Raw genomic sequence first — 13,305 nt, forward strand, 5'->3', positions numbered from 1 at the left:
TGTGAATCTGGGATAATGCCTTCAGCTTTAATGTGACTGGGCACGTTAAGTCAGACTGTTTCAGTAGGGAAAAGCTCGCATGGCGAAAGTGAAGTGAATGTTGGCTGACCAGTTCGTAGCACCACAGCTTTCACTGTTCCTCTGTCATTTGCCTTGGCCTGTATGACCTCTGTTCCACAGAAGAGGACGTGTTTTCTGTAATCCTCTGCGCAGTGCACTCGCCAGGGCATGAAGTTATCAGCTTGGGGTAAGCGAGTCTTTGTGACTGGAATACTTTCCCCTAGGGGAGAGGAGCTCAGGTCAGGAAAATTGCAGTACATCTTCAAATCAGCCTTCTGACTTGCAGCTAAATACAGTATCTAAACAGCTATCTGCTAAGTTAAAGGTATTTACTAGAGAAACCAGTCCAGAGAATGTCACTTCTTTCTCGTGACACCTTTGGAGTAAATAAGAGCTTGAAGCCTAGCAAGCAAGCAGACTGTGCCAGAGGAAAGCTCTTCCTTTTCATCAGTGCAACAGCTTTGTGTAAGTGTGAGAAGCAAAACCAGCCCAAGGACTCTTTTTCACTGTCTGTGGATACACAGATTTGAAAACACACCTCAGCTGGTGTTACATGACTCCATTCCACGGCCACAAGTTGTTTCCCTAGCTTGAGCCTCACGTGCAGATCACTACACTATTCCCTTAAGCAGACTCAATGTGGTATTTCCTATTCACCCTTCCCAGGAAAAAGAAGAACCCTTAGTTGAATGCCTGACAGCTGACAAATATCCTATTTATATCAGAGCAGATGCCAAGGTGAAGCAGAAGAAATATTTTCTGACAGCCAAAGCTTTCCAGATGAAGGGGGTTTCTGGAGTTTCTTATTTACACACCATTTCAGAGCTCTGACCTTCTGGCCAATTCAGACTAAAATCAGATTTAAAGGTGAGCAGCAGAACTCTGAACATCTCTTGTACCAAAAATCCTGCTTTGAAGTGATCTCTCCCTCCAGCTGTGTCCTTCACTGCTGTGACATGAACTAAGTGTCTGGAGGGCTACAAAGACCCTCCTGCAGGTTGGAGATATTGCAACAAGCTGAGACAACACATCCAGAGTGACCAAGAGAAAGCTCTGCAGCCTGAGCAGGCTATGGGAACAGCTTTGCTCTGTGTTCGCTGTTTCTTCTCCTGTCCTCCTCACTCCGCTGTCCACTCTTTTTAATCAGAGGATCTGTTCCTAAATCCTGCACACCAGGAAGGAAGAAAAGGATGAACTGCTCATGTTGAAGTCCATCTTGTCTGTTTAGATAAGATTAGGCTAACTACAACTTGGTCTCCATGATAGCAAACATGCAAAAGTAGCCCCTCCTAGGCTAGCTAGGTACCATAAGGGTCATACATGATAGCATTGTACGTCCTGTGTCACTGGCTGACGCCACAGGGCTGTAATGATGCTTTGATGGAACACCTGGGAAGGAGCAGCTGTACCTGTCAATGTGCTCTCATTTACAGTGCACTGCCCACTGATCAGGATGGCATCACAAGGTAAAAGGGTTTTGCCCTCTTTCAAAATCATCATATCGCCAGGAACGAGATGTTGTGATTCCAGCTCCTGGAAACCTGCAAGTGACACGTAAAGCAAACTTGGTGCTTCATGGAATTACCTGCTAAAGAGGTGGTTACTTTTATAGTGGTTGATAAACAAAAGGCCACAAGTAGAACCTAAGAATACAACATCCAATCCTTGGAAAAGCCAAGGCATCAGCCATAGTATGGTATCATAGTATCAGTCAGGGTTGGAAGGGACCACAAGGATCAGCTAGTTCCAACCCCCCTGCCATGGGCAGGGACACCCCACACTAGATCAGCCTGGCCAGAGCCTCATCCAGCTTGGTCTTAAACACCTCCAGGAACAGAGCCCCAGCCACCTCCCTGGACAACCCATTCCAGGGCTTCACCACTCTCATGGGGAAGAACTTCCTCTTCACATCCAGCCTGAATCTCCCCACCTCCAGCTTCATTCCATTCCCCCTAGTCCTATCACTACCTGAGATCCTGAGAAGTCCCTCCCCAGCCTTCTTGTAGCCCCCTTCAGATACTGGATGGCCACAATGAGGTCACCTTGGAGCCTCCTCTTCTCCAGACTGAACAGTCCCAACTCTTTCAGTCTGTCCTCATAGAAGAGGTGCTCCAGCCCTCTGCTCATCCTCCTGGCCCTGCTCTGGACACCTTCCAGCACCTCCAGATCCCTCTTGCAATAGGGGCTCCAGAACTGGAGGCAGTGCTCCAGGTGGGGTCTCAGCAGAGCTGAGTAGAGGGTGAGAATCCCCTCCCTTGCCCTGCTGGCCACACTTCTCTTGCTGCAGCCCAGGATCTGATTGGCTTTCTGGGCTGCAAGTGCACACTGAGAGCTCCTGCTGAGCTTCTCCTCCCCCAGCACCCCCAAGTCTCTCTCCTCAGGGCTGCTTTCCAGCCAGTCCCTGCCCAGCCTGGATTTGTGCCTGGGATTGCCTCCACCCACATGCAGGACCTTGCACTTGGTCTTGTTGAACCTGCAGTCTGAACTGCAGACTTCCTTCTCATGCCCCCAGGGGCCCAACCAATGGTTATTCTTCCACTGCAGAGAAGAATGGATCTACATTTCTTAGTCTGACTACCTCTTTTTGAGTTGTGCTTTAAATACCGTGGCAATGAACAGACTTTGCATGGAGTAATTAGGCAGAGTCCCAGACATTTAGTGGCTATGTGGACGGCTTTGTCAGCAGTGTTTCAAGGAGATAAAAAACCCAACAACATCATTTGGCTGCAAAGTGTTTGCTAAGGCTGTGCTCAAACAGTTAGCAACATGAGTGATGTGCCACAACACACTTCTAGGTCAAATTCACCCCATCTGCAGAAGCCAGTTAATTGAGCTGAGAGACAGAGGAGGCAACTGCTCTAGCAGGACTATGATACTGTGCGTTCTAGGGTTTGGTATAAATGGCCACAGAAATGAAAGACAGTGAAGAAAGAAGTGTACAGGAGTCACCTTCCTTATTTCTGCAGACAGTGACCATGATGTTGTTATGAGACTCAACCAGTCTGTGCAGTTTAACTGATTGCTGTAAGTAAAAGGAGAACACACAAAAGCGTTACATATTCCTCACATGATGCAATTCTCCCACTGACAGCCATTCCCCTTTTGTTATTTGTGGTTGTGAGAGCTCTTATAAACTGGGGTCTGGCCCTGCCAGGGATTATACAATCACACAGAGGAAGAAATTCCCCACCCTGATTACGGAAAAGGTGCAACAAAAGGCTGCATAGCCAAGCGCTGGAATGGGGAAGGGAGGATGTGGGCAAAGAACCACACAGAGATTATGGTGACTAGGAGACTGGGTCACTGCACCTGTGACTATACACTGTCACTAGGTTAAGCCTCTGAGCAACTCTGGTATCCTGGCCTTTCCCAGACATCAGAATGAGATCCTCCTTGTGGTGAAAGCTGAGGTGTCTCACCTGTCTAAGATCATATACAGTCAAAAAAATTGAGAAGAGAGACATGATTATGATGGCAGTGGCATACTCCATGTAATCTTCAGCAAACCACAGGCAGACACTGAACAGCTGGAACACGTAAAATGGATTCAAAACCTGTTTGGAGAGAGAGAGAGAGAGAGAGAGAGCAATGCTCAGGACCTGGCCATGTTTAATTGGCTCCAGTATACTCAGCCAGTCCATTCTGTTAGGAATGGGATGGGAAAACAGCTATTGGGTTAAGCATTGTGCTTCCCAACACCCTTTCTAATTTTGTGAGCAGTGGCCTCAGTCTAATCAGACTGGAGCCACTCCATCTGACAGAAAGGCCAAAATAAATCTGCACCAATAAGATGTTCTTTGGGAACTGAATGGCTCAGCCCAAGCCTTGTTTTGCTTGCTTCATTACAAGAGATGTGACAAGGGTTGAGCCATAAGGACAGAGGTTGCACACCACAGGCACATCTCTACAAACACTCTCTTTAGGCTACACATTGCCAGCTCCTGTCTGCAAATGACACTGAGGTTTTATGTGTGCTGTGCCCAGAGCCATGAGCTCACTGGATCTCTCTGCATCTGCAGGCACACATCAGCTACTGCTGTTCACTTAATCTCTGCTGATTAAGAGACAGCCTTTGCCTGGAAGGTTTTCTTCCCAGTGCAGCTTGCAAACATTTGCTGACCCTTGTAAGGCCAACAGAATGAGCTCCCTGCACATGGATATACAGAAATACCAAACAGCCACACAGGCATGGGTATGGAGGATAGGGAACAATGGAGAACACATTAATTTATGGTGATTTCATGGAACAGCTTTAAACAGGATTTGGAAGAGCAATGTGCTTGAGGAGAACTGGGAAGTTAATTCAGACATAGAATCCATTATGCTCCCTGTTCAGACTCTACATCCCCCAGCAGCCTAAAATAAAAGCAACAGAAATGCTTAACCTCTTTGATGAGTAGTTTCCAAATTGGAATCACAGGGACGTCAATAGTGTTTGGCCCACAAACAACTCTCCTGCATGGGATAAAGATACATCACTTACAGAGAAAAACAGGGTCAGTGTAGCTCACTCCCAAAGCTGCAGCTTTCAATAGTCCTGAGGGCTTGCATCAATCCTAACTTAAAGGCTATGAGGATCTTCCTCCAAGAAAAAAATGCCCCTACAGTGCTTCTGTCAGAAAAGATGACAGTACTGGTGAAGGAGACCAGATTTCTAACACAGCCTTTCAGGCAAGCTTTTCCATAATGTAAACATTCTTTTGAAGCACCATAAACAAAGGAATTCTGCACCTAAACCAGGAAGATTTAAAGCCAAAGGTTTTGCATCAGTTTAAGGGTGATTTGAACAGAAGATTCACCGTGAGCTAAGGCTAGGAGCTGGACTTTCAGTATTCAATCAACTGAAGATCACTTCTTTATTCAGCAGTTTCAGGAACAGCTGTTCTCTAGAGGGCTGGAGCACCTCTCCTATGAGGACAGACTGAGAGAGCTTGGGCTGTTCAGTCTGGAGGAGAGAAGGCTCCAGGGGGACCTTATTGTGGCCTTCCAGTATCTTAAGGGAAAGCTGGGAAGAGACTTTTTAGGGTGTTAGGGAATGATAGGACTAGGGGGAATAGATAAAACTAGAAATGGGTAGATTCAGATTGGATGTTAGGAAGAAGTTCTTCCCCATGAGGGTGGTGAGACACTGGCACAGGTTGCCCAGGGAGGTGGTGGAAGCCTCATCCCCGGAGGTTGTTAAGGCCAGGCTGGATGTGGCTCTGAGCAGTCTGATGCAGTGTGAGGTGTCTCTGCCCATGGCAGCGAGGCTGCAACTGGATGATCCTTGAGGTCCCTTCCAACCCTGACAATTCTATGATTCTTTGATTTTATGCTTCTAAACTGTCTAGATTATAGTAGTTTATGGGAATAAATTCAATGGCCAGGACAAATTGATGTAGAAGTTCAGCTCAGTTACATGGAGCCCCTCTGAAGGAGCACCACTCAACTCTGCACCGTCTCAGGGAGAGTCCAAGTAAGAAGAGTTTTGAGTTAACTAAAGAACATAGCTATTTCCTCACTGAGAGCAACAGTGCTAAACAATCACAGAATCACAGAAGCAGTCAGGGTTGGAAGGGACCACAAGGATCATCCAGTTCCAACTCCCCTGCCATGGGCAGGGACACCTCACATTTGAAAGAGCTTGATGAGGAATATACAACATTCCCTAGCCCTTTTTGTTCAGTTTTCCATGTGTGGCCATTTCACCTAAAATGATGTGGATGATAATGGGTACACACACAATTCAAGGGACTTTACATCTCTCTAACATCCATATGTTGAGTATTGGTGTGTTGAAATGTGTACCTGACATTCTGTTCGTCGCAGGTAAGACCAGACCCAAATTTGGCATGTATAGCTGAGCAGGTGTGGTGGTCTTCTAGGACTCTAAAACACAAAAAGAGTGTTTCCCTTAAGGCATTATTCACAAAGAAGGACATTATTCACTTCCTCAGGGACTTGTGTAACCAGTGCATTGAACTCACCCAACTTTCTGGAACTGCTTTGCATAGAGATTCCAGACATAGCGGATCTTTTGTACCTGGATACTCTTCACCTACAAGAGAGGGACAATGATACATGCAACAGAGCAAATAAAAACACTCTCAGGACTGCTCACAGGCAGGGAAAGGATCCAACAGAGAGCCATGGGGATGATTAGGGGGCTTGAGCACCTCCTCTCTGAAGCCAGATTGGTAAAGCTGGGGCTGTTTAGTCTTGAGAAGACTGAGAGGAGAGCTGATCAATGTGTATAAATATCTGAAGGGTGGGTGTCAAGTAGAGGGGGCCAAGCTCTTTTCAGTGGTGCACAATAATAAGAGAAGGAACAAGAGGTACAAGCTTGAACACAGAAGATTTCACCTCAACATGAGGAGAAAATTCTTTACAGTGAGGGTGACAGAGCCCTGGAGCAGGCTGCCCTGAGACGTTGTGGAGTCTCCTTCTCTGGACACATTCAAAACCCACCTGGATGCACTCCTGTGCAGACTACACTGGGTGATCCTACTTTTTGCAGGGAAATTGGATGGGATGATCTCTGGAGGTCCCCTCCAACCTCTAATGTACTGTGATACTGTGTACTCACTGGGGTCAAGAACAGATAAAGCAAATTTTACAGGGGGCAGGAAGAGAGAGAAGACAGGATGGCATTTACTGACTCCATAGTTATGTTACAGAGCAAGATCCCCAGCTCAGTGTGAGCTCCAGTGAGCTTTACAGATCTTACAAACAAACACAAAGCAGTATTCCTCTCTATTTTGTGAAGCAAGGAATACAGTCCTTACTCTCATTTCACAGAACAGAGGGAGGAGATCACTGATGCAGTGGTGGACATGTAGGCAGTTATCAAAGCCCCTCTTCAGTGAACTACTCCTTCATATTCTGTCCAGCTTTAATGAAAGCAGGAGGGCAGCTTGCAGGCATGGTGCTGAGTCCTTCATCTGAACAGATATGCCAACAGACAAGAAAGGCCATGCCATGGTACTCCCCAAGTCACTGCTAAGGCTATGTCCTTGCAGAGCAGTTGTCCATTAGGAACACGTGCTGCCATTTATAACTTGCAATAGGAGTCTGTCTTGTAAGGAAGCCTATTAGAGATAATGGAGCTTGGTATCAGCTGGAAGAAGGCCAAGCTATACACCTATACACAGAACAAAGGAATCAGCTCTAGGGGACTCTCCCTACCCAGAGCAATAAGCACTATTATAAGCCAATGAAATCTGTACTCAGCTCATAAACTAGCTCAAAATGGAGCTATAACCACAGCCATTAACCTAATGAGAGGCCTGTAGTTAGGGTTTCATGCAATTGGAGCTGCAGTATTTGCAAGGCTAAAAACTGGAGTGGAAAATGAGGGAATCATCTTGCTGCTGGAAGAGGTCCTTGGACAGCTCTTGTGGACTCCACATTACCCTGTGGGCTTAGGTAGCTCAAATGGCCCAAAGGTTTTGTACTATAAGCAGGAGCTTTTGAATTGCTAGTGAAGGATTAAACTCTCTGCTCTTTGCTGCTTTGAAACCTGCTCTTTTCTGCATAGATGTTTTGACTGATATGGAAGTGCTGCTCAAAGGGCCTATTATGTGAGAGTACATTGTGCTATATTTTTTTTTTCATGTTACCAACCTGATCCTCTGAAGAATGTTACAAACCAGTCTTCACTTTCAAACTGTGCCAGCTGATTGAACTAGCTGGCACCAAACTTTCTTAGGCACATTAATATATGCCCACACAGAGCAGCAGTAATAGCAACAGCTCTGCTCAGCTCAAGTCAGGTTTATAAGCAAAATTTCCACTATAAATTGCTGCAGATACAAAAATAGATTCTAGCAAGTTAGCAATCCATTTCCTGGAAGGGAAATAGCTCTTTTATGGGTTTCTCAGTGCAGTCATCTTCTATCTATAACCAAGAGGCAGATATTAGTAAGTGTACCACTGCGCTCCCATTGCTCACACCAATTGAATGTGTAATGCTAAGCAGGACATAGAACTGAACTGTCTGGTACTTATTCTGAAATGGGGATGCTTACATTTACTCACCTCAAGAGGGATCTTGTCATCAGCTCAGATCCATTATCATCTACCTTCTCCCCAGAGCCTCACTGGGATCCCAAAGCTACAGAACTGGCAGAGACTAAGATATACTTTTACACAAACAGGCAACAGTGCAAGACCTGACTTCAGCAAATGCACTTTAGAGCAAAAATGATGCATGAAAAGGCAAGAAAGCAAAATGTGCTTCAGACCCTCTTAGGTGAAACGTTTCTGAGCATACCGATGCACCTCTGTTCTATTCCACTTTAGCTGCATTCAATAAGGTCCTTGCAGTTGCAAGAGCCTTGTTGCAGAGATGAGAGGACCATTGTGAGCCTGCCCTTATTCTGTGCCCCTCCTTCACAGAGCCAAGACAGCTCCCAGTCTAGATGCAGAGATGGGATTGTCTTAGGATCTTGGAGCCCTCAGCAGAAGAAGGATGACTAAGATGTTGGTATGGGTCCAGAGAAGGCCCCCAAAATGCTCATAGAATCACTGTGGTTGGAAAAGACTTCTAAGATCATTGAGTCATAGAATCATAGAATCATACAATCAATAAGGTTGGAAAAGACCTCAAAGATCATCAAGTCCAACCTGTCACCCAACACCTCATGACTACTAAACCATGGCACCAAGTGCCACATCCAATCCCCTCTTGAACACCTCCAGGGATGGGGACTCCACCACCCCCCTGGGCAGCACATTCCAATGGCTAACAACTCTCCCTGTGAAGAACTTTCTCCTCACCTCCAGCCTAAACTTCCAAACCCTTGATCTAACACCACCATGGTCATTAAAACATGTCCCAGAGTGCCATGTATACATGTTTTGTCAATACCTCCATGGACATGACTCCACCACCTCCCTGGGCAGCCTGTTTCAGTGCCTGACCACTCCTTCAAGAAAGATATATTCCTAATATCCACTCTATTTACTGTTATCCCCCAGATGCCTCAGGGAATACTTTACTTACTTGCAAGCTTGGCTTCATTATGGCTTTACTGAAGATGGAGTCTTCCTCAGCAGTGCCTGGATAATCTGATCCACTTTTGGAAAGGGCAGACACAGAGATCCATGTCACAGTCTTACGAGAATAGATCTGAAATTCATCCTAAAGGGAGATACAAGAAAAGTGCCACAATTTCCATCAAAAGCAGACCACACTCACTGTCACCTTGGACTGGATGACTAGAGTAGGCTTTTCTAGAGAGCTGCTCCAAGCTTTTTGAAAGAACTAACCAGCAGGCATCTCCCAGCACCTGTGAGTGGCAGAGAAATCAGCAGAATGGGAGCAGAACCATGACCCTGTCAAAATGTGAGTACTGCAAATAACTCACTGACTGCAGGTCTGGTGCTCAGCTGATAAGGGTGGAAAATAAACAGCCAGGTCATGATCTAGAGCACAGGACAATCTGAAACACGGTGATCCCGTTGCAAAGGGGAGATCAAAAGGAACACAGCATTGTACTGAAGAATAGACATTGAGTGCCAACAGCTTTTCACAGCCATTCCTGTGTTAACACTTCGTTGGGGAGAAAAAGTGTGTTAGAAACATCCCTCCCTTGCAGTACCCTTGATAAGCTTTTGCCACGAACTGAGTTTGTGATCTTGCCATTTTTTAATAGCATAAGTTCAGCTGGAACTGCCTGATAACTGCTGTTGCTGGTACAGCCTTACAGGATGATCTTGAAGGTCTCTTCCAACCTGGTTTTGTTCTATTCTATTCTATTGGAGTCACTACTGTACTACGTAGCCCCATGCTAAGTTTCAGTCCTGAACACTGAACCACGTGCATTTTAAAGCCAGTTATGAGACTGACTTATGTATCATATTCGATGTGTGAGTAGTTTGGCAGATGCAAAAAGCTGATTACCTCAGCCAGGCAGGTCCAGAGAGCACAATTATTACAGGCTCAGAGGATGTTAGGGATTGGAAAGGACCTCCCTGCCAGAGCAGGACCATAGAATCTAGCACAGGTCACACAGGAACACATCACACAGAATCACAGGATCACCAAGGCTGGAAGAGACCTCAAAGATCATCAAGCCCAACCTGTCACCCAACACCTCATGACTACTAAACCATGGCACCAAGTGTCACATCCAAGCCCCTCTTGAACACCTCCAGGGATGGGGACTTCACCACCTCCCTGGGCAGCACATTCCAATGCCTTACGACTCTCTCAGTGAAGAACTTTCTCCTCACCTTGAGCTTAAACTTCCCCTGGTGCAGCTTGAGACTGTGTCCTCTTGTTCTGGTGCTGGTTGCCTGGGAGAAAAGACCAACCCCCTCCTGGCTACAACCTCCTTTCAGGTAGCTGTAGAGAGCAAGAAGGGCTCCCCTGAGCCTCCTCTTCTCCAGGCTAAGCAACCCCAGCTCCCTCAGCCTCTCCTCACAGGGCTGTGCTCGAGGCCTCTCCCCAGCATCATTGCCCTTCTCTGGACACCTTCAAGTGTCTCAATGTCCTTCTTAAACTGAGGGGCCCAAAACTAGGACTCAAGGTGTGGCCTAACCAGTGCTGAGTCCAGGGACACAATCCAGACAGGTCTTGAGTGTCCCCAGAGAAGGAGACTCCACAACCTCTCTTGGGAGGCTGTTCTAGCGCTCTGTGACCCTCACAGTGAAGAATTTCCTCGTGTTGAGGTGGAACATTTAGTTTGGAACCAACAACAGGAAAAAAATAAATCTGTACCAAATATGAATATTTTTGAATGATTTAAGAGTTAAAAAACAAAACCTCCCACTCCAATAATTCTTATGTATCTTATCTGTGCACTTCTTAAGCAGGTATTTTCAGTGGAATAACATTTATTTTCCGATCATTATCTGCTAATTTCAATTTCAAATTTAGTAGGCATCGGTATGCAGATTGAGATGGGAAGCAGTGAATAACACAGGTGCTCATTATTTGAACTAAAGTGAGTCAAAACTCAGGAGTGAGCTAACAGGCTCTTAGACTGCAATTGCAGAGATGGCGATGACTTATGAATGAAGATTTTACATGAAGCAAAAGAGAATTCCAAGGATCAGGCTGCTCACAGGATCACAGGATGTTAGGGGTTGGAAGGGGCCTCTGGAGGTCATTGAGTCCAAGCTCCCTGCCAGAGCAGGACCACAGAATCTAGCACAGGTTGCAGAGGAATGCATCCAGACAGGGCTGGAAAGTCTGCAGAGAAGGAGATTCCATAACCTCTCTGGGCTTCCTGTTCCAGTGCTCTGTGACCCTTACAGTAAAGAAGTTCCTCCTCATGTTGAAGTAGCTTCTCCTGCACTGTAGTTTATATCCATTGCCCCTTGTCCTATCACAGGGCACAACTGAGCAGAGGCTGTCCCTTCCTTCCTGACACACAGCCCTCAGATATTTATTAGACCTCTTCTCATTCTTCTCTTCTCCAGATTAAACAGCTCCAGGTTTCAGCCTTTCCTCACCAGGCAGTGCTCCACTCCCTTCATCGTCCTTGTAGCCCTTTGTTGGACTCACTCCAGCAGATCCCTGTCCCTCCTGAACTGGGCAGCCCAGAACTGGATGCAATATTCCAGGTGATGAGGTCTCACCAGGGCAGAGTAGAGGGGGAGGAGCACCTCCCTGGGCCTGCTGGACACACTGCTCTTTATGCACCCCAGGATACCACTGATACTGATGAGCATCCTTGTATTCTCATTAGCAGTAGCCATCACATTTGAAATCAGACATAATCAGAAGGGGGGAGGGAGAACAACAACATCAACAAGAACAACAAGGAGAAATAAAAAGTAGGCAATCTGAAATTCTCAAATGCCAAGATGATACTTTGAGAGACCTTCCTGACAGCAAGAGCTTACAATATGATTCAATTCTTGCTTAATTACATGAAGGATCATTTAAACACTCATTCATTTGAGAAGTGCTTGGCATGGCACTTCCATTTATAATGACACACAAGAACAGGTAATTAAAAATGCAAACTGAATGGAAGATTAGAAAGGGAGTCTAAACTTAATATGCTTCTTTTAAACCAAGCAGACAAATAAATGCAGTCCTTGCCTACTAGGATGCAGATCTTCAAAACTCAGTGTTTGGACCGTGTGCTGCTGTGACCATACCCTGGTAACTGCATGTTTGGCAAGTGCCATTGTTCAGGAATCTTTGAAGCAGAACAAATCAAACTTCTGGATGAAAACCAACCCTGCCAGCTCCTGGAGTATTCAGGCTTAGCTGGGATTCAGAGTCAAATCTCAGTTTGCTTCTTTTAGTGGCGCAGTAGCTTCTTCCATGAAATGAAATCAGGGTTTCCCCATATGTTGCAGTGCTTTGGGACAGCCCTCAACAGACAGAGTCTGTATTAGGAAACTACCAGCAAAAGACAACAGCTCTGAAAGCATTAAGTGCAGTATTGTGGGCTTGTTAGGCATGAGGAAGGGCTGATGGGAAATGGAAACATACAGCCAAGAAAACAAGCAGTCTAAGCTTGCCTACTTCCTTATGCTGATCCCTCGTCAAATAGTGTTGGAGAGCTGCTGGGAACAGAGCTAGATGAATCTTTGGTTTGGCCCACAGCCCAAATTTTGGCAGAGAGGGGCAGCTTCACCAGGACAGCTAAGTGAGGTGCTCAAGAGGGGATTGGACATGGCACTTGCTGCCATGGTCTAGTAGTCATGAGGTGTTGGGTGACAGGTTGGACCTGATGATCTTTGAGGTCTTTTCTAACCTCGTTGATTCTATGATTCTAGGAAAGGATCTGCTGGACACTGCCAAGCAAAGAGATACTTTAGCATCTGGAGTGGAGATCTGCAATGCAGAAAACATGTGGATGGTGGAAGGGAGGGGGAAGGACTGAGAGCATATAAGCAGTCTCAAAACCATTCATCTGAATGTCTTTCAGCTTGTTGTCTGATCAGCTCTTACCCTCCATTCCAATCATCATCTTACCCATAATTTGTGGAATAATTGAGAGTTCTTTAGATCAGTGATGCTAAATAGAGGATACTAGTGCAGGAAATTAACAGTGCAAGAGACTTTGGCTAACTGGATTCCTTCCAGTGAAGTACATACTAAGGACTAATTTAAAGCAGGCACCTACTGTTGTTCTGAGCAGAACAATGTCAGCTTCTTCCAAGCTGCAGCGGGTGCAGTTTGCCCACACATCCCACTCTGGCTTCCAGTAAAAGAGCAGCAGCAGAGCCCCACAGGACAAGATGTAGCCAGCGATGCACAAGGCCTTTCGGCAGCCTTGGGATTTGTAGCCAAATATCTCC

General features: G+C 46.1%; 1 protein-coding gene across 1 annotated transcript in view; it reads right to left on the bottom strand.

The window, feature by feature from the left end:
* The window catches only part of LOC104307647 (probable cation-transporting ATPase 13A4), a 53,761-nt gene that overhangs the window by 29,155 nt on the left and 11,301 nt on the right, over positions 1-13,305 (bottom strand). The window contains exons 2-10 of the mRNA XM_009908730.2: positions 13,131-13,304; positions 9,044-9,181; positions 6,027-6,097; positions 5,848-5,928; positions 4,446-4,515; positions 3,480-3,614; positions 3,010-3,082; positions 1,470-1,601; positions 110-280 (exon numbers count right to left, since the gene is read on the bottom strand). Coding sequence (XP_009907032.2) covers positions 110-280; positions 1,470-1,601; positions 3,010-3,082; positions 3,480-3,614; positions 4,446-4,515; positions 5,848-5,928; positions 6,027-6,097; positions 9,044-9,181; positions 13,131-13,304 — 1,045 coding nt within the window. The remainder of the gene's footprint in view (positions 1-109; positions 281-1,469; positions 1,602-3,009; positions 3,083-3,479; positions 3,615-4,445; positions 4,516-5,847; positions 5,929-6,026; positions 6,098-9,043; positions 9,182-13,130; position 13,305) is intronic.

Source organism: Dryobates pubescens, chromosome 32, assembly GCF_014839835.1.
Source record: "Dryobates pubescens isolate bDryPub1 chromosome 32, bDryPub1.pri, whole genome shotgun sequence".
Taxonomy (NCBI): domain Eukaryota; kingdom Metazoa; phylum Chordata; class Aves; order Piciformes; family Picidae; genus Dryobates; species Dryobates pubescens.